At 41.5% G+C, this 25378-nt stretch overlaps 1 protein-coding gene across 6 annotated transcripts in view; it reads right to left on the reverse strand.

Moving 5' to 3' along the window:
* PLEKHM3 (pleckstrin homology domain containing M3) overlaps positions 1–25378 on the reverse strand; it is a 178434-nt gene that overhangs the window by 126597 nt on the left and 26459 nt on the right. For all 6 annotated transcript variants that reach the window (XM_032354599.1, XM_032354600.1, XM_032354602.1 and 3 more), the window contains exon 3: positions 10948–11883. In XM_032354599.1, the coding sequence (XP_032210490.1) occupies positions 10948–11883 (936 nt within the window). The remainder of the gene's footprint in view (positions 1–10947; positions 11884–25378) is intronic.

Below are 25378 nucleotides of genomic sequence, written 5' to 3' on the forward strand. Positions count from 1 at the left end.
AAAAGTCTTCAACAAAGTGTAATACAAAACTGTACCCAGAACACTGCCTGTAACCCAATATCGGGGCTCACTACTTTGCAGGCCTCCTCCATTTTGCTTCTGAAACATGGAAAGAAGTTTTATGCTCTTCATTTCTTATTAATGTGATTTAATCAAAACATTTCCTGTTGACATATTTCAGGATATAAGCACCGGCACAGGCACTATGTTGTCTACCTGAAATTAATATAACATTGTATGTCAACTGTACTTTAATTAAAAAACAAAACAAAACCTGTATATAGTCATATTTTCTACTGCTAAGATTAACTTTTTATTTACCCCCACACCTCAATTTCTGGAACTGTATGTGGCCCATGTCTGCTGAATGAATGAATGATTGGATGAAAATAATATTGCAGGAAATAAATTGGTATTATTCTATTACTAGATTCCCTTACCTAGGGATGCATTTACTCATTTCACTTATGTTTCTGCTTTTAGGCAGTGTAATGAATTCTAGAAAACCTCTCAAGTAGCTCTTACATTTAGAAGTCTATGAAAAACTTAGTTTTTCCAGGAACTTAGCTAGAAATTAAGAATACAGACCTATCCCTAGGTAGGAGATCCCAGCCTATCCTAAAACGACACTTAGACCAATTTCTGCCCCAATGCAAGGTCAGTAAATAGAAACTATTAATTCAATGCACAGTCTAATAGTACATTAACACTCACTTCAGACGTTTAGCTGGAAATGAACACATGATGAGAACAATGTTAACCATAAAGGAAGCTACAAAAAGGGACAAGAACTTTCCAGACCAAAGTATAGCAACAAAGACTGGGAGAAATGAACAGCTTTAAAAAAAAGAGAGAGAGAGAGAGAGAGACAGCACAGCTATGGCCTATGAAGTTCAGGAAGGTCTATCAAAAGATCCGTATCTTCTGAAATTCAAAATGATTTTATTCTTCTGAAACGTATCAAAGACCAACATGTGACTTCTATGATGAGATACCAGGAATAAATCAAAAAGCAAATTTATATCCTATAAAATCAAACAGCCTACTTATATAAAGTGATCAAATCTCTCTGAATTTTAGAATGTGAAATAGTTCAAAACCCAAACTATAGAACATTCTTTTTCCATAGTCATATTACTACTTTGGTGTGTATTCAGATTCCCAATGTACATTTATTTTTATTCAAAATCATTTCCTAGACCAAAACATTCAGACTGCAAAAAAGGGTAAAAGCAAATTCATCCAATGATAAACATCAGAATCAGGAAAAAGATGCCTGTCTCCTGTCTTCTTAGTCAAGTGATATTTCTACTGGTTTAAAATATCTTCCCCAAAGGAAAAAGGTATTGCTTATTAAATGAGGTTTAAATGAAGGGACCACATTAATCTAATTTTCTCTAATCTTCTATAGACATTCAAAGAACCGCAGAATGAGAGATAAAAGGGACCACATAGAGCAAGGCTGTTCCCTCTAAAATATCTCAGACAGATGGAAGTGTTGGAAGGAAATTCAAAGACCTTTGAGTTCAACTGTCTGCTATAATTACTCATTTGTCTGGCCTCCAATTTTCAATTTCTGTGAAGGCAAATAATGGGATTATTCTGTTCACCATGGATCAAGCACAGTGCTTAGAACATAGTAGGGCTTCCACAAACAGAAGAGCCAAATCAGTAAATCTTTCTTTTGCAGATGAGAAGGCTGTAGCTTAGACAGGTTAAGTGTCTTGCCTTGAGGTCACAATTCCAGTTCTTCCAGTCTCACTGGCCAGGGCTCTGGACACTCTACTAATTTTCACCTATGGCCATCAAATCTTAAATAAGGGAAATCCATTCCAATATCGACATATCTGTTCCCTTGGTCTGGTAGAGTTACCCAGAGTAAGTCTATTTCCTCTTCTCAGCGGCAGCCTTCAAGAACATAGCGACAACCACCTGTGTCCTTCCTATTCCAGGTTACACGTGCATGGCATGGTTCACTAACCTACCACAGGTTGATAGATGTAGCTGTTTGTTCTTCAAGAGCAGCTGCTGTCAATGAAACTTCCAGATGTGATCTGGCCAGCGCAGAACACAATGAGGATATAACCTCTTCTTTCTGGACTTGTTTCGTGAATGCTTTTGAAGTAAACACAGAAGCACAGATTCTGGTCTCCCATTGCTTCATTTGTACATTCACATGAGATTCACATTAGATGAAGCGTCCCGTGCCTTCTATCTTTGTAGTTCGTTTTCCGAATATAAGCATGGGACTACCTATTTATCCCTACTAAAGTCACATCTTGTTTCGCCCATTCCTCTAGCTTGCATTTCAGAATCTGGATTCTGTCATTTAGCATATTAGTTGTCTAACCTAGTTTTGCGCGAGTTGCAAATCTGATTATGTATGCCTATGTTATCTTTATCCAGGTAATTATTGTCATATGTAGACAAATAATAAAAGGAGCTACTCCTTATATGCACTTACTATGTGCCAGGCACTGTTCCAAGCCCTTTTACCTCATTTTATTCTCACTACAAACTGATGAGGTGGATGTGATTATTTTCTCACATCTAAGGTTAAAAAATGGAGATGCAGAAAGGTTAAATAAGTACTCAGGGTCACACAGTGAGTAGCAAATCTGGAAACTCAGTCTGATTTCGGAGTCCTTGATCGTAAGCGTTAACCACTAAGTGAGGCTCATTCTCATTAGTATCATGTACCTTTACCAACAAACAACGCTCTAGGCTGATCAGGATCCATTAGTCAGCAATCCTTGCGTAAAGCTGCCCATCATTCCCAAAATGACAGAAACACAATCTCGGAAAACTCATGCTTCTCTGTCTTAAGGATTTTGCCAAATGCTCTTCTTCTTTTAAAATTTTTTTAACAGAACCAGCCTTTTAATTCTTTTTACTCAAAAAAGCTTCATTTTATAAATTGAGCTTTCTACTCTGTTCTGTGCCTTCAATGATTCCACAATTTTCTGCTCCCCAGTAAGGAAAGCATGTTTGATCCTGTCATGAACACACTTAGCACACATGAAACCGCCATAAGCCCTACTGATGTGTTTTTTTCATTTTAGAAAACCTCGTAAGAACTGTAGATCTCACAGCACGAACTTCTCAAAGTCAGCCTGGGCACATACCACAGGTGGAATTTGGTGCTTTCCCAATCTTCTTCGTATAAAGCTAAATGATTCTATTACCAGGGGTTTGGGACAGCCTTGTTGGGTTTGAGGCTGTTTTTATACAAATTCTGGACCATTGTGAATACCTATGGATGCAGTCCCCAGAAGAAGAGGGGGAAAAAAAAAGCCCAGATAATTTTCTGAACATTAAGTGCCATATGGCATGGACCTGACCGGTCTGTCTAGTAACCCCTCATTTTTCGTTGTGCATCCACAACCAGACTATAAAATGCGGGGGGTCCAGACCATATCTATGCTTCCCTTGTATCTCCCACAGCACCAACTACACAATGAGTACGCAACAGAAATTCAAGTTTTATCTTTGATAGATGGGTAGTAAAAGCCAAGGAGATTTCCCTGAGTTTAATTCTATAGGAAATCTCAGGATGAAGTTTGGAACGGAAAAGTGGGAAGACACAGTACTTTAGCTCTTTCACTTTCAAATTCTCTACAACAGGGATTCTCTAGCATATGCGGAGAGGGGACGTACTGGTCTCCAAGCCAGTGGCCACGACAGCCTGGCCCCTTACCTCCCAGTCCCATTCTCCTACTCACTCTCTTCAAGTTCCCATATCCTCTTGGAGGGGATTCTGTAAATCTTCCAAGAGAACAGTCTGCATAAATTATTCCTAACTGCGTATCCCAAGGTGCCTGGCAGAGCACGTGTGTGGCACACAGGAGGGGTTTAATAAAGGCTTGTAGAAATGAACCCTCCACCAAAACTCCACTTAAAGATTTTACTATCAGCAACCCCTCCATGGTCATATTCAAGGTTGGGGAAATAAAACTTTGCCTGTCAGGACACACACACACACACACACACACGATTTCTCCTCTGGGAGACAACAACCCAATACACTAAGAAACAAAATGACAGACAATGCAAGGTAAGAAAGCAACAATAAACTAAAATATTCTCTCTTATTCAAGCTGTTTATATGTTTTGAGGGGAATATCTCAGTTTTTCTTTATTGTCTTATTCTCCTCCAACTGGCTATCTGCTTATTCCTTAACTCAAATAAATCTTTACCTTACTATCATTCCTAGCAAGTGAAAGACAAAATTTGAAAACAGTACTAAAGATAGGAATTGGAGATGCCAAGGAAAGTCCATCTTTTTATTTCTGTCTCTCTTTTCCTTAGCAGACACTGTACTTTGGCTACTAGAGGGTCCCCTAATTTTTCAAATGAGAATCAAAACAGATTTTGACTATGCTAGAAGTCACACCCCCAGCCCCCAACCCCAGAGCATAATATATGACTTCTCTTCTTGGCACTTAAAAACCTACATATCTTTCTTTACCTACACTCATATGCATAATCATATTCCAAATTCAATTTCTCTTCTTAAGAATTGCTATTCTGTATGATTTACTTTAAGGCCAGTAAGTATCTATGCCTAACCCAGAAATATTCTTACTTCCAGAATGGCAACTATTTAAATGAATAATTAACCACTCCATACTTTCTATCAGGAATGCTTGCATTACCAGGGTAAAGGTATCCCTTGCGTCTAAGCGATGTCATAAAATAGGCCTTTGCCAGAAAGACACCTTCATTTATCATGCGAAATGCCAAGCGGTATTAACAAGGTCGATTCTGTTTGTGTAATATATTTTGCTTTCAGAGGGGCTTGAAATGATTTGTTTTTGCAGCTGTAACAGAGTTAAATTAGGGATTTAGCTTCTGCTTAGCTAGTTGAGCATCTATAACCAACGGCTATTAACGATCTGCCACTAGTCATCTTCCCACGACTTTCAGCATCCTGGGGGTACTGAGTTACACCCCAGCAGCCAGAGTTTACCCTTGAATAACCAACCCCGGCTTCTCAGAAACTGAGGGGAGATGAAATCTTTCAAACTGTTATTTCTTACTGCACAACCACCCTCACTCCAACATGTAAATGTTATTAGTGCACAGATTTTTAAAAAGTTGGGTAAGCAATTTAACTGAAATATCTTAGTTCATAGACTAGTTTCAGACATCCGTCCTCACAAAATGAGAAACAACAAAAAACGTTTGTGATCCCAACGTGCCAATAATCAGCCCCTTTACCCTTTTCTCTCTTCAAACACCACTGTTTCGTCTTAAGTGGAGCAGGGGGAGAGGAAGTTTGCTCCCATGATAAACTTGTCAAACGCCTGCGCTAGGATTCTAATTCCTCTCTACCTGTTTTTATCAGCTGAGAGCAGCCACTGAAAAGCTCTGAGGGGGGGGAAAAAAAAAAAAGCAAGGGGAAAGAGGGGGAGAAAGGGAGGAAAAAGGGTGGGGGCAAAGAAAAACTGGAGTGCAATTCAAACAAAAATGAAATCACGCGCATGCACACACACAGACACACACACACACAGACATACACACACACTCACTCAGATACACAAAGAGAGAGGAAAAAAATGCCCCCCCCACCTCAGGTCCTAACAACATACTTCTTTATCAGAGGTTCATTGTCAATCAATTAGCCGAGGCAGCAGGGGTCTGTGAGGTGGGGGTACCCAGGGAAACAATGGGCAGCCCTGTTGTATTACTATTTAATCACTTTGGCTAAATAAATAGAGCAGCCCTGAGGTGCTGTCATGTCAAGGGAATTTATAACAAAAAAAAAAAAAAAAAAAACTTCATTTCTCCTTGGTCATTCCTTTTTTTCCCTTCAGGACAAGAGAGGGTTATTACTGTAGCCTTAAGTTCCATCTTTGTGTTTCTTGCCTTTGATTCCCACTCGGACCCTGCCACTTTCTGGCACTAATTTGTCAGGCTGAACAAAGAGAGGATTTGTACCTCCCGTAAGGTCTCAATTAGGAGTGGCTTCTGCTGTATTATGTGCCATTCAGGGAGGACACAATGCCAGTAATTACAGGAATTTGCACTAAATGGCTGAAGAATTCACAGCAAAACTCCCCCCACCTTTTCTTTGGGCTTACTCCTCCCAAGGACTTGGGGGGAAAAGGAAAGCAAAATCTCTTAATGCCAGAAAGATGTAATTACCAACAGCAGTCCCAAGAGGTTAAACAGCAGCCAAAGGAGTAAAACCATAAACCTGACAGTGTGAAAATAGTAGAGGGGATCCCCTCGGCTCACTATGTTTCGTGCTCTCTCTTCTGTTAGCATTATTCAACTTCAGCCCATAATCAGGAGTACCGTCCCACAGTGGCCATCCAATATCACTCCCAGATTACAAAGCAGGAACAGAAAGAACGCTTTAAACGGTGAGCTTTGCAGCTCCCTCAGCACCTAAAACAAGGCCCTGAGCCCTTTGATTATAGTACTCAACTGGTAGGTTTTTCGATTGCCAGGAAATTACAGAAAAAACAGCTGTATGTACTTGTGCCAAGAGAACCATGCATCTATCTACTGAAAGGAAATAGGTATGTACACAAGTCTAATTCTGGAAGAAAACAGAACTGCTGACCTGTGATCTAATTTATAGAGCATATTGTGAGCAACCTAATTTAGAACGACTTACAGGTATATACTTCATAAATATTTTAATAAGCTGCATAATCATTTCTTTTAGTATTAATTTTTAAATCCACAGGTGCCCCATTGCCAAACCAAATTTTGAATCCCAACCAGTAACTTCACTAGAGAATCGGACCTCATTTTCTTCCACAGAGGTGTTCCTGAAAAGCTGTACTAAAGCAGCACCGAATTAATTGTTCTGAAATACCACTTGCATGCATCATATGCTCTCTCTGCTCAGGAACCTTCTGTGAGGGGCACCTGGGTGGCTCAGTCAGTTAAGCCTCAGCCTTTCGCTCAGGTCATGATCCAGCGGTCCTGGGGGGATGCCCCCCCCCGCCCCCGCATTGGGCTCTCTGTTCAGTAGGACTCCCCCCCCACCCTTGCTCCCCTACCCCCGCCTACTTGTGATCTCTGTCAAATTAAAAAAAAAAAGAAAAAAAGGAACCTTCTGTGACTTCAGGATCACATGTTCAGTTGAACCCTATCAAACTCCTTTTGCGGGTCAAAAATGACTGAATAGCTGCTATTTCATATAGTTGTATTGCCACCGCCTAACTGTCACAGTGGCCATCTGACACTGATGACGTGCTGATGTGATTAATGTTGGGCTCCCTGAGTAGACTGCAGGTTCCATGACGGCAAGGGCCACGTCTGTTTTCTTGTAGCACAGACTTCTCCAGATGCACCTGGGTTTTTGACACATGGGCAAAACCTCAGCACATGGGCAGAAACTCAGCCCATGATAAACAGGAGAAGGAAGGAAAGAACTTCATTTCCAATGGCATGTTTTCAGGAAGAAGGAATGCAAGTGCAAAGGCCCTGGAGGCAAGAATGACCAAGGTAGATTCCAGAACAACAAGATGACCACTGTGGCTGTGGCTTCCTAGCATGAGGCAGCCATGCAGCTGAGAGGAAGCCATGGAACAAACCACACATCATCAAATACAACTATAAAAAGTTCAAGCACATGTTAAGAAATACACAGTTATATATAAGCATGTATTTTCAAAACCATAACCTCAGGCATTTTGGGATGGTCGTGGTCCATTCTCTCTGCAGGGGCTCCTTAAGTTTCCAAAAAGGATATCAAAAATTCTTCACCTTCAGAAAGAATTCAGTGAAAGAAGGCCAAGCGCACTATAACGTAGATTTAAAAGCCAACATTTGTAGCTCGCCCAGATAGCAACTGAATGACATCATAATAAAGAGCTGCTCAGGGCAATCTTCCACTTTTAAAGTTTTTTTCCTCAAAAATATTTAAAGGGAATAAATAAATAAATCCCTCCCAAAAATATTTAAAGGGGGAGGGGCTAAGTTGACGTAAAAACTTACATTCTAAAGACACTCACAACTGTGAAATACTCTGAATTAGCTTCTCCTTAAAATAACAGATAATGCCAAGTTCAAATAAAAACAATTTAGTTAGCATTTTGATGTTTTTAGAAGGTAAACATACTATGCAACTAGATTTTTCACCAAATGGATATTTTTGTAAGGATGAAAAGTTAGAGGACTTAAATACTAAATGAATACAACAGCTGGTTTAGATTAACTGTGTCTGATCAATTTTTAAAGTCCCATCTGCTATAATAATCTTCAATATAATGAACAACCTCTCAAGTAATTTTAAAAACATTCAGAGGTTTGCTTAACAAGTTTTAGCCTTTTTCTTTTGAGACTCTGCCCCCTACAGGAGATGAAGTATTCCTACCTGGGGTAGGAAACCAGTATTCATGCTGCAATTAAGGAAAATGAAAAGCGACCATGTGTAGCATGAAGCAACTGAATGTAGCATTTTCCGATGGAAGGGGTCCTAAAATGACATTTAAAAATCTCTACTTTGGAATCCACCATACTACACAAATTAGGACTGACTTCTTCCCACCCCAGATTAGAAAACTACCTGCGCCTTACAGAACTCCAAAACAGAGCATGAAGGTAAGAGCAGAGCAGAGCAAATGAGTTTTAGATTTCATTTCTCCTGCCTCCTGTGTTCCGTACCACCACCCATCCCCAGCCAGGCCAAACTGAATGAGAACATTTAGGCAGCAAAGGGAGATACCCTACCACATGGAACCTAAAGCAGCTGCCAAAAAGTTCTACCCCTGCCCATTATGTAATCCGTCCCTCTTTTTCTCTACTTAGTTTCCTTCTCCCTGCCTCTTCTACTCACCTTTGTCTTCTTCCTGGTTTCATTTCTCCAACCGCTAGTATGTGATGGACCTGCTGAATACTACCTCTACTTGCATTTCTCCTTCCACTGAGTGCTAGAAACGCTGCTAATGCAGTCCAGAATGTGGGCAGTGCACAGTCCATCAGGAAGCAAACTTATGAGAGCAAGGTGAATTAGGGGTCAACTATGTGATGATCCTTGTGTAATCCTTGAGGCTTTTCTTCCTCCTTTTACTAGACAGTTTCCCAATTCAGCTATTCCAGTCTCTGCTTTGAAAACTAAGCTGAGCTATTTATTCTCCTTGACTCCAATAACACAACAGATTTGTTGACCCTATCAGCAATCCAAACCCACAGAAGTGTATCATAATTCCAGAATCTTCACAGAGTCAGCATCAATAAATTACTGCTGGATGACTGAACTTTGAAATATATGCACTGATATAAGACACTAAAGGGGAGCCTGGGTGGCTCAGGGGGTTAAGCCTCTGCCTTTGGCTCGGGTCATGATCTCAGGGTCCTGGGATCAAGCCCCACATCAGGCTCCCTGCCCACTGGGGAGTTTGCTTCTCCCTCTCCCTCTGCCTCTCTCCCCACCCATGCTCTCTGTTGCTTTCTCAAATAAATGAATAAAACATTTTAAAAAAAGAACACTAAAATGTCAATAATTTCTAAAAGCTGAGGTAAAGCTAGTATTCCCTTATTTCAAAAAATTTTGCAAAAGTAGCTGGCTGACTTATCACAAGGTCATTCACACCTGCAGATACATGCATATCACCTAGGAAGGCTTCCTTACCAGCTCAGAGTTGCTGGTCTCTCCTACCCAACTCTGCAACTTTCTGCTTCATAGTAACTGAGGCCCTCCAGAGAAAGCATGGATGATCCACTTAATCGCCTCTTTAGGTACACTATTTGTCAACAGAAAAGGCAATCATCCCAAATAACTTAAACTGAAATTTTCAATGTGTCACCACTATTTGGGTTTTAAGGCAGAGACAAGCAAAAATTGGAAATTTGATCTTGGCTGGTGGTGAGCTTCCTCTTCTTTTTAAAAACAACATAATTAAATCTGATACACTTGAATTAAAATCTTCCAAATCAGGTTTCCAATTAAATTACCTTCGTGGCAAATTTACCTTACAGATACATTTCCTGTCCAAACTGTGGGGTTTAGTGAAAGCAAAATAATTTCATTTAGTTTATAGTAGATATATAGATTTGGTTTAGTGAGGGTTTTCTTGTCTAGTTTACTGGTTGGGGGAAAAATGAAAGGAATGGGAAGTAGGGGAGAGAAGCGATAATAGGGTTTTAAGAAATAACAGATGACTGGCCTTGAACTCTACTTTGTGCCTCACCCTTCCACAGCAGTTCTAGAAGCCCTGGCTTCCCCAGGATGAGGTACAGGCCTACCGTGACTCAGAGGTCATCTACTGAATCATCATCTACCCTGTTGTTAGCCACCTCCAGATTTTCTGTCAAGGCTGACTCTAGATTCTATCTTAAGGGGATTTGACAAGGTCATGATCAATGACAGTCACCATGAACATTTTTCTTCCCTAAGGAGTGTCAGCAGACAGCTTTGGGCCTGAATATCTCCTTTGAGACAATTTATGACAGCCACATTCCCTGTGACCTTTATTTAAGAAGACAGAGGAAATGGAATCACGGCAGACACAAGAAGCCTAAATTCTAGTCTAATTATGCTTCAGCTAAGTCATTGTGACTCAGTGGGGTATATCCTATCTGCTTCTACTTACGTCACCACATGGCATAAAGATAGATGTTTTGATGTAGTGAACTCCTTGAAGGAGATGCTTTTTATTTTTTTTTTTAAAGATTTTATTTATTTGTTTGACAGATGGAGATTACAAGTAGGCAGAGAGGCAAGCAGAGAGAGAGAGGGAGGCAGACTCCCTGCTGAGGAGAGAGCCCGATGCGGGGCTCCATCCCAGGACCCCGGGATCATGACCTGAGCTGAAGGCAGAGGCTTTAACCCACTAAGCCACCCAGGCGCCCCAGGAGATGCTTTTTAAACAAGAGACCCACTGAGGGCTGTGACTGGCCCACTGAGGGGATTTCTAAAGTGAATTCCAATGGTGAGATTCAGGATTGTTCTTTCATAAGCTTTAGACTAAACCTTTGCTTCATACCTGCACATTTGAAACTCTGAGCAGTGAGTCCTCGCTCCAAAGACAAAGTTGTGAGAATGCTGAGGAAGCTGGTGGTCACAGACTGACGTTTGTTCTTCCTGAGCTCGTGCCCACCCATCTGATCCTTGGGTTTGCTTCTCAGGGTGACTTGCAGGTTTTGCTCTGAACTCCTCGCCACATTGGCTGCTGTTTTCAGAGCCTCCATCCACTCCTCGGCCCTCTGCCGGGTCTCTGCGCGGAGGCGGAGCACATCTTGGGGGAAGATGACTTGAAAGCAAGAGTCACAGTCGTCCAGGTTGTCCACCTGGACAGCCAGACACACGTCCACATGGTAGCTTAGCAGGGGGTCCTCATCTAGCTTGCCAGGCTGGAAAGCCATAAGGTAGGCTCTGCTCAGCACGAAAGTAAATGCCTTCCAGTTGTTCTGGACAGTGAGCCTGTATAGCGTCCCTGACTTGATAATGTTTTCGTATTGTTTGGGGCTATCCAAGACAGGGGATGGTGCGAGCAGCTCACTGGATTTCTTCTGTAAACAGTGATTCTGTGTACAGTCAACGTGATGACCAAGTCCGGGTGAGTTGGCCAGCTCATCCTGCCGCCCCACATAACCAGGCACGGCGGCGTGCACGACTTCCCAAAGCTTCTGCCCCCAGTCCAAAGCCTCCCATGGTGATTCTGCCTTTAACTGCAGCTGAGTGTTGTCATACAGAACGGTATCCACCAGCCTGGCCTCGAGGTTGCCCAAAACAGATATGCTCTGGAAGTGTGAAAGCTGGTAGGTGGCATAGAGGGCTTGATTGCCACTGCTGTCGAGGCTGTAGAAGTACAAGTTGTACGGGGAGAGCTCTGCGTAACAGCTTTGCCAGTAACTGTCATGGTCCTTCCTAATCTCCAGGTACCCCTTCTTCAGAATGTTTGGGAATGCCTGCTTGTGTTCTAGAAAGGGAAAAAAAAAAAACAAAAGAAGCAATGTGTATTAATTTACAAATATGAATGAACTCGATGAGATGAAAAGGCAGGTGCAAGAAACTAAAAAGAGGTAGGAGAAGGACATCTTTCTGTTTCAAAGCAAACACAGGAGAAGCAGTACAATTTCAAGATAGTACAACTGACAAGATGTAACTGGGGGGAAATTTCAGGTCTAAAAAACTTCACAAAGGTGGAATTATGAGTGTAAGATTAAGTACAGAGGGGTTTGGTTCGAAATATCAGTGTGACATGCAGAGGTCTGTGTGGAAAACAGAAATACAGGAATAACTAGGATTATCCCCCATGGGCCCATGAAATAACTGTACTTCCCCAGGATTCCATGTTTTCTAGGAAACATTCTACAGAGCACTAAATATAAAAGAAAGAACATTTCCTCCTGTCACTTGACGTAACTCCTTGCTAATATTCCCATCTTTCTTTGGGTTAGGAAAGCCAGGAAGGGTCAATGGAAAGGACAGAGTGACAGAGCAAGAAGTGCACCACTGATAAACTCCTGTTTCTCAGACACCCCATTAGTCCTCAAGGCCACTTCATGAGCCTTTTGTCTTACAACCACCTCCCCAGGCTTGACTCAACCGACTTGTTTTAGGTCTCTGCTTACCTAGCAGTTCTCTCTCACCTCTGAGCCTGGATGGGCTTACGCGGTTCCTGCTGCTTCCAGCGCTCCTTCCCACTGCTTCCCCCAGCTACCACACACTTACCCTTCACTACTTAGCCGTCCTCTTTCAGGAACAGAGTTTGTCCTGACTCCCCCAACCCCTCACCTACAAACACACAGCCCTGGGTCAGTAACAGGTATCCCTATAGTTCCTCTCTGATGGGTTCCTGTCAGGCTGTAGTATAATAGTGTATTTAAATATCTGAACAATTAAAATGAATTCTGAAGTTTTTAAAGAAGCCTGTCCTTCCCATTGGACTGTAAGCTCTGCTGAGGACAGAGGAGATGTTTGTCTTTCAAACTTATTATCAAAGCACATAGTACAATGCCTGGTATACAGTAGGCTCTTAAAAAGTACTTGTTGAATGAGAATTATGGCTCCTAGCACAATGCTCAGCATACAGTAGGTATAATTTCTTTCTCTTCCCCTGTTTCACAAGTTTATCTGGTTGTGCCATCTTTAATCAATACTTAGCTGCAATGTATGCAAGTTTAGTACTTTAACAGAAGGAGACTGTCATTTCGGAGTCATTTGGGACTTCCTGATACTTTTATCAGGCGTGAAAATGACACCCATGCAAGAAGCAGCACCCTCCCTGATAGAGATTTCCATTTCTGAAATTTTCATTTCATTCTGTTTCTTTATTTCTTTACTAACACATATCAGAGGCAGTCATAAACTAATTGAGCCATTCCCTAAAGAAGACAAATCATACTCACAAAGGGTATGATATCTGATCTTGGCTTTGGGGGGGGGAGGGGGAAGGTAACACAGATCTTGATCTTAAAATAGCAAACCAAATGAGAAAAGGAGAGAAATGAGCCAGAGAAAAGCCAATTTTACCTGCTTTACATCTCCAGTCCTGACATTCATTAGTATTTCTGTGATAACTCAAAAGCCATTAATTTCTTGCAACCTACACTAATCCCTTTGTAGAGAGATAATGGATGCCTATTCTCAGTTATCTATCTTTTCTGATAATGCAATAAGGGAGGCAGTGCTGTTAGAGACACTGCTGCTACCCCTCCCCCTCTCATTTCCATCAAGCGCTGATGGTAGTTCAATCTTTTCCATAATAAGACTCATAACCATGCGTCCCTCTGTCCCCATCTGTCCTGTGACCCAATGGCTCAGCTACGCATCCCTGAGTAAAATAAAAACTACCTTTCTTGCTTTTAGCTAGGAATTTTTCTCTCCTTTTCTTTCCTCCCTGCGAGCTTTCTATAATAGCAAGCATGAATTAGAAATTCTGCTTTAATTGGGTCTAAGCCAGCAGCAAACCCGATTAAAAACTCATCTCTCTCTGGTTGTCCAAGCTAGGGTGGTAGCTGCCAGTTTGGGTGGACCAGGTTAGAAGTCCTGCCTGGGTGTCTCAAAAGTCCCCTCACCTTCTCAATGCAGAGTAAGGGTAGAGAATGTATTTTGTTTCCAGATTTTTCCCCCACCTGGCTCAGCCCTCTCTAAAGAGGTACATTAAACTGAGACAGAAGAGATTGACGCTGATCACAGGAAATGGCCCATATTTATAGGCTGCAGTTTGTAGTGTTAATTTCTTGAAAAAGAACAGTCAAGAAGAGAGCAAACAGGATCAAGGATAGAAAGCTATCCTCTAGGGTGCGTGTTCCTCCCTGGAGGGCCTAGTTCTATCAGACCTTACTAATATTTCCTTGTGAAGTACTGATGTCTTTGAAGTGTGGAGGGCGGAAGAACGACCGGTTCTCTTTAGCCTCTAACAAATGCTACGTTCTGTTTCCGTCTTAAGTTGATTTTTAATATTTGGCTACAGACAAATCACGAGGTATGTATTTAAATCTAAGCTTTCATTAATTTATAGTTCAACTTTTATTTCCCCAGACCATATCACTTCAACTCATTTAATTAACATCCCACACATTACTGTAAATTGTTCAATTTCACAAATGAGTTATGCAAAATCTATAAATGATTCCGATGGAACCACTGACAAGGATTATCACTATTTCCTCAATTAAATCAAAAGCTGATCAAATGAAAAAGTTGATGAAAAGCTGATCAAAATGAAATCACTGTACCCAAAAATTTCATATTGAAACCATGAGTAATTCCTTGTGAAAAAGAGGAAAAAAAAACCCGACCCACCCCTGAATTCATTTCCCCACTGAGTTCCACTTTGGCTGGTATGAAGACCCGGTCCAGGTCCTCTGCTGTGAAAATCCCTTCTCCCTCTTCTCGCCGCCCTGCAGTACCAGCGCCGCAGTTTAAGGACGGCTGCCTTACTGCAGAGGAAGGAGGGCACTGTCCCCATCCGGCGCCTCATTCATCTGCCAGAGTTCCTCTTTTGCTATTACTTCCTCTACCTGTTCTCGGAAAAGTCTCCTTTCTCATGGCCACCACCTTAATCAAGGTTTGCTTGTTTGTTTTTTATTGTGGTGTAACGGACATATAACATTTTATTAGTTTCAGATGTACAATTCAGATGTAATGATCCAATATTTGCATATACTGTGAAATGATCACCACAGTATGTCTAGTTAACATCCGCCAGCATACATAACTACAAAACATTTTTTTTCTTGTTATTGAGAACTTTTAAGATGTATTCTCTTAGCAACTTTCAAATATGCAATACAGTACTAACTAGTGTTGCCATCCTGTAAAGTACATACCAATGACTTTTTATTTTATAACTAGATAGTTGTACCTTTAAGACCTAATGCAGGTCTTAAATGAGCTCCTTCCTCTAGTCCTCCTTCCCGGCCATCTCGCACAGTTACCAGCGTCATGCACAGCCCCTCCCACCCAGTAAAGTTCAAACTCCTTAGGACATTTTATTATGGAAAATTTCAAACACACTCCAAAGCACGTAGAAGAGTAAAATAAACACCCAGGGACCTATCCTTCAGCTTCGGAAATCAAATTTCTGCTATTCTTGTTTCATGGGTTTTTTTGGTTGTTTTGGCTTCAGTATTTGAAAGCAGATTGCTAACACTTTACCATTTCTAGTGTAAATACTTCAGGGGGTATCTCTAATCTGACAGATAAAACTTGAATACACATATACTTACACACACACACACATACACACACACCCTGCTTTCACACCCAACAACATGAATAATCCTCATCTAATCTACAGTCTATATATGATATTCCCAGATTGTCTAAAAAAGTTTCTTTATACAGATGGTTTGTTCAACTTAGGTTCACACATTGATTTGGCTAATACATCTTTTAAATCTCTTTAAATCTATAATAGTTCTCCTTCTTTTTTTTTTTTTTTTTTCATGCCACACGTTTATTGAAGAAATGAATTCCCTTGTCCTGTAGAACTTCTCACATTCTAGACTTGGCCGAGTGTATCCTCATGGTATCATTCAAATGTTCCTCTGTTCCCCCTGTTTTCTGCCAACTGCTATTTAGATCTTGAGGTTCATTTAGACTTTTTTTGGGGGGGGCAAGAACATGTCACAGAAGGTTGTCCCACTTCTAGAGGTAATAAGATTGATTAGGGGGTTCAGAAGATGTCAGTCTGACCCCTCCATTGTAATTTTCCCCAGTGACCTTTCCACACAATGCAGGTACTTTTCTCCACTCCCCCACATTCCAGCTAGGTGACCTGATGCTGTTTCCAGCACTCACCCCTCCCAACTTTGTGCATGTTCTCTCACTGATCTCCCTGTCTAGATCTCCCCTCACCTCTGCGTGGGTGCTTTCCTCACACGAGGGCGAGAACAAAATCTTACCTACTCTTTTTTAAGATTTTATTTATATGTCAGAGAGACAGAGCACACTTGCACACAAGCAGAGGGAGCAGCAGGCAGAGGGACAGACAGGCTCTCCGCTAAGCAGGGAGCCCACGTGGGAGTCGATCCCAGGATCCCATGATCATGACCTGAGGCAAAGGCAGACGTTTAACCGACAGAGTCACTCAGGCGTCCCAATATCTTACTATTCTTGAAGACCTTCTTCATTCCCTCTAGTTGAAAACTGTCCTCCCCTGAACCCCCAAGGCTCTATGGCTACACTACTCTGATGACTCAGATTTCAGATACTATCTCACATTTATCATGTATGTATTAAATTATGTAACAAAATTATTTAAAAAATCAGAAAGAAATGTAAAATGCAACAACAAAAAGTTTCTGCCTCCATACTCCAGCACCCACAATCCTCCTGTCCAGACTATATATTATTTGATATGAAGCCCTCAGACAGGATATGTATGTCATAATATAAATACTAAGGGGAGGTACATTATATTTACTTACATAATTACATAATTATTAAATAGTTACATACTTTCATTTTTATTCCTTCATGCATTTTTCTCTTTTTAAAAACCAGCACATCCCAGATCACAATACATAAAAGAAACATTGAGGTAATCTAGTTTACCAAGAAAATCTGGACTGCCTGAGTCAGCACAATGAATTAAAGTCACAAGAATAGGGCAGCGAAGATTGGGAAATGATTACAATGAAAGACAAAGAGCAACATTTTAATGTTTTCAAAGAATTCAAAAGCCCAATGTGGTGCCAATATTCTAAAGCAAAGTTATCTAGGCAAATTTAAAGGACATGTTTAAATTCTTATTACAAGATTAATAAATGTAAAAGGAAGCCGAAGTGGAGAATGAAGGGAGAAGGCCACACACTTCAGTGTAACACCGTCTAAGACAAGCCTGAAAGGACTGCCTTTCAAAGTCTGGCAGATATATTACATTTCTTCTGTGGTGGGAGGGGCTGGGGGCTCCTTCGGGTCTCCTGTAAGTAAGAGCACTAAGACCCTCATGAACACTCCACCCTCATGACCAGGCGCCTCCCAAAGGCCCATCTCCTGATGTCATCAGTTTAGAAGACAGTTCAACATGTGAAGTTTGGGAGTGACATAAAATATTCAGACCATAGCACCAGTCAAACGGAAACTCATGGTGCTCAATTTCTATCACATCTTTAGTCCTGACTATTCATTCTTTTATTCATATAGTGGATCCCAAACACAACCCCCACAACAATTTTTCTATACTTCCTTTACTCTTCCCCAACACCGAATCCCACTGCCTCATTTTGTGCACTGCAGGGAGCTCCTTTGCACATACTATGCTCGGTTTCATGTCAGCGTTGCGCTGCTACCCGATGTCCTGCACAAATGCTCCGGAGCACAGTGGCTAAGGCCAAAGGTGTTGGAGCCAACGAGCCTAAACTGAAATCATAATTCTGTACTTACTGGCTTGAGACCATGGGCAAATTACTTGACCTGAGTCTCAGTTCTGTCATCTTTAAGATGGGCTATCATAATAGTACTCTTGTGAGAAAGAAATGAGTAGCTCTTAGAACAATGCCTGATACATCGTGAGTATTCAACAGATGTTTCTTATTTTGGTCATCTGGTCTCAAAAGAATATTCTTGCCTCCTTGTTAAAGCCAACCCTTCCACCTCTACGCTGTGCCTAATTCCTTCCCACCTCTTTAGAATCTCGTCCTCTGCAACATCTAAATACTTTCCCTCCACAAGTCTCTTTTCTTCCTGTCTTCCAATACCCTAAGGTTTGTTGTATCTATTAAAAAAGCATTCACTTGATCCTACCTCTTGTCCAGCTCAATCTGTCTCCTTCCTTCAGAGGCCAAATTCTCCCACTGCCTCCATGTCCTGTTCCACACAATCTGGATTCTGACTATTGCTGTGACCTCATCTCACATCATCTAGCATATCCCTTCTCTCATTCCAGCCACATTCTTTTATGTTCTGTGAGCAAGCTGAGTGCACTCCACCCTCTGAACTCTGAGGTTGCTATATCCTCCATTTGGAACTTCCCTCTGCAGCCCCACTGACTTACACGCCTCCCAGTTTTTCCCCTCAAAGGTGCCATCCTCAGTGAGGCCATCCTTTGCCACCTTCAAGAGCCCCCTCTCTATCTTATACTTTGCTTTATTTCCTTCAAAGAACTCTCTCCTTCTCCTTGAGGGCAGGGACCTGGATGTCTCTCTCACACCTGTATACTCTGTGGCTGTCTCCATAAATATATGTACAAAGGACTCTGCTAGAATCTGTGGACACCAAATGAATCAGAAACAGGTCCTGTCAACAGATCTATGGCCCAATTGAGCCCTTCTTTTTCTTTTTCTTTTTCTTTTTTTTTTTTTTTTTAAGATTTTATTTATTTGACAGAGATGACAAGCAAGCAGAGAGAGAGAGAGAAGCAGGCTCCCTGCTGAGCAGAGAACCCGATGCGGGGCTCGATCCCAGGACCCCGAGATCATGACCTGAGCCGAAGGCAGAGGCTCAACCCACTGAGCCACCCAGGCGCCCCAAGTCCTTCTTTTTCTTTTCACAAGTCCCACTTTCTCTTTGGCCCCAGCCACCCTAAGTTTGGACCTTATCACTTCACAGCATGAAAATGACAGAGTCTTCTAATTGGTTTCAATCCCTTCCATTCTTTCCATCTATCAATCCATCCTATACTGGGTGGGGGGTAGGTAGGCTGAGGGGAATCAATAAATAGCATTCCTGCATTCACCCAAGTTTTAAACCAACTGAGATTGACGGACATTGTCAGACACATGGAGAACATCAGCCAGTTGGAGGATGCAGCTTAGGGATCCTCCTACCAATCTGACCCCTCGGACTCTAAGTTATAAGCAGTACTGATTACCACAGATTACCCCTCCTGGGGGACTGCCCATGAAAGGCTGACAGATGGAGAGGAGCAGGTCTGGAGGAACAGACCAGAACCAGTGCTTCCTGTGAGAGAGGCTGAGTTATACAGACCCAGTTCCTCTCCTAAACTTGCCTGTAAGTTGCTGTTCCCTGGGGATGGAGTGTGCGAAGGGAAGGAAAGAGGCCAGGAGTGTTAGTCTAACTGATACCCCTTTACACAGACACAAAACTTACAGGAGAGGAGGTTCCCTGGTACTACCCATACTACCCCTCCACCCTGTTGACTTACATACTTTTTATAAAATAACCCTTTAATTTTGATTTTCAAGTAATTTTCAAGTGCTTCTTTGCTAAACATATCACACTAAGTCTGTCTGTTTGGCTTTGAAGGTCCTCCAGGACCTCAGACTACAACTCTCAAAAATGCAGCCATTTCCACTTTAGCCTCCAGGCCATTCCACACACATGCTATGTTCACCTCCATCTTGGTCTTGTGCTCAACCCTCTAAGCTCAGCCAAAGCATCCTTTCCTCAATGAAGACCTCTCTGACATGCTAGATTGTCTCTTTTCTTTATATTCCTAATAAACAAAACACAGTCTTTCGAGTCTTTGTGTTTCATGTTATAGTTTTCAACTGTATTTAAGCCCCAGAAACTAGGGGGGAAAGTTTTAAATAGTTTTAGGTTTTTGTTCTCCTCATTAGAGGCACACAAGAGAAGTGACACAGTCAAAAAATACTGCAGGAACCAAAAAGGGGCAGTGTCTTGACATCTGAAATATGCTGCACAGGCCAACACAGCCACAGCTCATGGATACTTGTTAACAAACATTTACGGTAGAAATGAAGTAGACTCAAGTGATGTCTTTTCTGAGGGCTACTTTGGAGACCTTTCTTTACAGGTAAAGGAAACTATCCCATTTGCTCTCCCTTCATAATAAACCCACGGAAAAAGATATATTATTTGTGAAGACTCTTGTAGAAACAGACCTGTAACATATCTGGCTACATATTAGCTAGACAGACATACCAACTTAGGGATCTTTTCCATCTAAGTTCTTTGCTATGGGCAACAGTGATAAGAGCATTAGTCCATACAGTCCTGGTCAATTTCACTTCTAAGTGTGAACCCCACTAGGAGATCACAGACCCAGCTTCTTAAATGCAGAGGCTTTCTGCCTTCTGTGACAAGGGTAATCCTTAGTCTTTAAGAATTTTGTGACCCAGAAAACAATTCCAAACCAACTTTCAAGCTATGCTCATTCAGTGCCATGGTGGGCTTTTACCGTGTTTCCCTAATCTATAGGAATTAAGTACAAAAGAGTCTCCCATACTTAGGCCAGCAAGATTTTAAGGTAAATGGCATTTCATTAGAGTATCTTTGGGTTACATTCTAGAATCATGGCAACTTAAGAGTCGGAAGGACTAGAAATCCAAGGTAGAACTTCTCAGTTGCTTACCTCATTAACTAGTTCCCCCACTGCTTTACCAACAGAACCCTAATCTTGTTCAGGTATGGTGGAGATGCTCAGAGAAGATGTCCTCTCCCTTACTCCACGGAAAGAAGCGAGATTTGTTAAATCCAATCACAGAAATGCTATTTTCCTTTGCCAGGCTTTGCTTTAGGGGTTAGCATGTGACTCTAGCTACTGAGGGTGGTGTTATTGGAGGCCACTGGAAAAAAGACCCAGAAGAGGTGCTCTGGTTTTCTTTCCTGACTTTGGCTATTGATATGTAAGAAAATGGCTCTTGGGACTACTGTAGCTATTTTACCAATGAAGATAAAGAAAACACATTACCAGTATACTGAGAAGCAGAGCAAAAAGATGGAAAGTACCTGGATCTTTGATGACCCTGGGACCTCCTACATCTCGACCTCTTAAGTGTTTTTTGCAAAGAGTGCCTGATATTCACTAAGTGCTCCACAGCTACCTATGAGATGGAAGAGAATGGAAGATGATAAATGGCCTTATTATTTATGCCACTTTTAGGTGGGTATGCTAGTTAACTGCTTCTGAAAATATGCTTAACTAATTTAACAGATTTAGAAAGAAATTCCAGGAAGCAAAATGACTTGGCCAAGATTATACCACAAAGTGTGCAAGTTGAGAGTAGAACTCTAACTTCCAAACCTGGAATCTAGATCATACCATGTTTATTTGTGGTGGAAAGAATGACCTAAACTTCCTCGGGCTTGAGAGAGAGCATTATTGAGTGATTACGCGTGGCCTCTAATGTCAGGCCTGGCTCGGAATCCTGGCCCCACCACATACTACTGCATGGCCCTGGGTGAGGTCAACTTCCTTAAGACTCAGTTTCCTCATTTGTAAAATCAGAACAAGATCATCTATTATATTAAACTATTATGAATATTAAATAAGATAACACACACACGTAGCACAGGCCTGAGTGTCAAGTTAACTCTCATTTAATGATAGCTCTTACTGATAGTATTAACAAACTTCATTCAACTGAAGTTAAGGCAAGAGAGGCCATTTCTGTTTTGGAAAACAGAACAAAACAGTACTGTCCTGATGTTCTGAGCGCCCAACACATAAAATTTAACCAGACACTTCGCCTATGATCATACTTGGTACAAAACAAAGTTTTCTATGATACAGTTTTTGGCATCAAAAACCCTCCAACCTAATGTGGGAGATGGATATACAAGCAATTACCTATCATTCACAGCAGAATTCATGTGCTGTGAAAACACACAGTGAAATAAAAAAAAAAAGAATTTTAATTGAAAAAAATATAGAAAGGTCTCAGGGAGGACATGGCATTTGGATCAATCCTTGAAAGATAATAGTGGCAAGGAAGGTAATCTGGAAGAGAAGAAAACCTGAGCAAAGGCTCAGGAGCTTCAAAGGACACGGCACGTTCAAACATGGCACATAGGTGGGGTGAGAGAAGGTGCTAGTGATAAGGCTGGGAAGACACCTGCATGCTTTATAAAATTTACACTTGATTTTGTAAAGAATGGGGAACAATTATTCATTTTTGAGAACAGAATAGTGTGAACAGATTTGTGTTTTAAGAAGGTAACTCCAGGGGCGCCTGGGTGGCTCAGTGGGTTAGGCCTCTGCCTTCGGCTCAGGTCATGGTCCCAGGGTCCTGGGATCGGGCCCCGCATCGGACTCTCTGCTCAGCGGGGAGCCTGCTTCTCCCTCTCTCTCTCTGCCTGCCTCTCTGCCTACTTGTGATCTCTGTCTGTCAAATGAATAAATAAAATCTTTAAAAAAAAAAAAAAAAAAAGAAGAAGGTAACTCCAGCAGTTTGTGAAATTAGTGACTATAGTTCTCTTTAGCCAAGAAAGATAAGCCATATTAACAGAGCAATCACAGAAATTTTAAAATTAGGGTATGGGCTGTCGATGAGGCATGTTGGGTTTCTAATAGCTGCCACAGGCCAACATTTAATAATGTAACCAGTGGAAACTATACACCATATAAAATCAACTTTCTGTGACCTATTTTAGCAACTTCTTTGTACCGACTAATCTTGTTGAAGGATGAATCATAAATTCAGCAAGAGACCATGTCCTGGTGACCTCACTTGTTCTAAGCCCACAGGAATATTCCCACCTCTACTGGCTCCAAGGCTTTTGAGAAACATCCTAATTGAAAAAGCAGTCATTTTAGTCTAAGTCCCAAACTTCGCTTTTTTTTTTTTTTTTTTTAAGTGAAAGATGGGGAAAAAGGGAATGGAAACAGAGTAACATAAAACTCAAGATAAAAAAAAAAATCATACTGCCAGGGTCTTTCTAGCTCTAAAGAAATCTCTGCTTGAGACCTTCTCCTAAAGTACTTAGAACAAGAAGATACAGGCATAGAAATGGTACCAGGTCACCAGAGAGTGAGACAAACTGACACAAAAACCCAGCTGACCACTGCCCTTGCCAAGCAGATGAAAATGTGAACACAGTCAGGAGGGAAAAGGAAGTCAGACTCTGGCAGTGTGTTGAGTTTCAGAGCTCCATAGTTAATGCAAAGGATCTCTTAAAAAAAAGATTTTAAAAATTGCAACCACAGCAGTTCATCCAAAAGTAGAGTTAGTTACAAGGCACAAAGAAGTTCTTCTGTGTTAAATAATTTCGACCATACACATATTTCCATGATTTACCAATCTGACTATAGTTAATTAGCTCCTATACAACCATGGTCAGGGTCAGTTCAAATACATCTTAAAATGATATAATTTTATATTTGGGAGGGTCTTAGAGACAATTTAACCTGCTTCTCTAGGTTTTTAATCAAAACCAACAGACAAGTGATTTTTCCAAACCTACACAGTGCGTCTTAACTGACTGTTCTTTCCACACACCCCTCACCTTCCTCTACCATGCGTATATGTTTATAGGTCTAAGTCTGTGTGTATGTGTGATCTATCTTTCATACTGATAACATATCTAGCATCCGCATGTTCATGTGACTTTCTATGTTCTTACCTTAATTCATATTTACATTTGGATTATAATTCTAAGATGTTAGGACCCTGTCTTCCGATCTCATGGGAAATTTGCTGCCACCTATGGTGGCTGTATTATTACTCATTGAATAAGAACAGGATGATATCATATAGAGGGGAAAGGGTTAACTACAAATACTGATCTGAGAGTATGTCTGTACAGAACTAAGATTGGTGCTAGGACTAGCAATCATCCATCCTGGTGGGAGAACTAGGACTGTCCCCCAAGCCTAGTTTCCTGTCATAACTTGTTCCAGGCTGCCCAGGGCATGGCAGTAAGGAAAGGAGCTGACCATGAGGAAGCTTTGTGTCCACTACCTGTCCTGAGAATGTTTAGAAATAACTGCCTCTGATGTGAAGTGAAGGACGTGCTAACTAACTAGACAGGGAACTCCCTCTACAAAGTACAGGTATATCAAATCATTCTAACATACACTTTAAATAATGTCTTCCAACTTTACAAATTATACTTCAAAAAAGTTTGGGGCGCCGCCTCTGTTTCCATCTTGCCTTAGATCTCGTGCTTCCCAGTGATTTATGACCTAACCTTTTCAACATTACTATCCCTTGCTCAGATACTGCACAGTCTTAGCTGGGTTGGATTCAAGCCACAATCCATCAACCTGGTAGACCCACTGACCATAACCTTCATCTACTTAGCAGTGGCAATATTCCCTTGTAAGAAGCCTGTCCTGGGTCTGTCAGTGCCTGAGGCAATAAGATTTCTAGAATACATCCATCCATAGGCTTCTAAGTAAGACTGAAAAAGATAGCCAAAGATCAAGCAAAACCCCAAAGTCTTCTTTCCATAGTTACAAATCCATGGGGTCACCTCACTTAAGCTCTTCTGTATAGCCAGTGTTCAAGGGTGTGAAGGGAAAGTCACAGTCTTCCTTCCGTGGACTCGCTGGTCCCCTAAAGCACTGTGGCCAGTTCTGCAATGTCCATGTACTTTAGTGAATTTGTTAATTGCAAAAACAAGTCCTTGTTTAGCTAGGGCGCTTTGTCCTTCTTGGTCCTTCCTCGCTGGTGATCTCCTGAGGGATTAATTTTAGTTCCGTGATCATCATCTGGGTTTCTCTTCCACACCACTTCCCATCTTCTACATCCACAGGCCTGACTGCTAATAAGGCTTTCAAAGCAGAGGGTTCTGGAGACCGAGAACTACTGGCTTCCAATGTAAGGGTACAGCTATAGCTTAGTGGTTAAGAGCATGGACTCTGGAGAGAGACTGCCCACGATCAAATCAAGGATCCACCCCACACCAGCGATGGGACTCTAAGCACATTACCTAAGCTCTCTGTGCCTCACCATCTCTGTGTTTCACCACCCTCAAAATGGGGTCAGTAAAAATATCCATACTGCAGGAGCATTATATGAATTAAATAAGCTGCTACTTGTAAGAAACTCAAAATTAGTCAGTGCGCACTGTTACTGCCACCATTCTCTCCTCCTCCTACCAGAACTGGGCTCTCTCACTCCGAGGACAACACACTGGTGCTCAGGTGTTGGTTCTGAGAGTGACAAGTAGGCTCCTAGTCTGTCTGATATACTCTGCTCTCATATATCCCAAGCAAGAAGCTAGGGAAGAAATGATCTTCAAATCCAAAGCAATCATTTTCTTTAAAGAAACACTATCAGGGAATGAGGAAGAGTTGAGGAGTGATGCAAAATGAC

This window comes from Mustela erminea, chromosome 8 (genome assembly GCF_009829155.1).
Source record: "Mustela erminea isolate mMusErm1 chromosome 8, mMusErm1.Pri, whole genome shotgun sequence".
Lineage (NCBI taxonomy): Eukaryota > Metazoa > Chordata > Mammalia > Carnivora > Mustelidae > Mustela > Mustela erminea.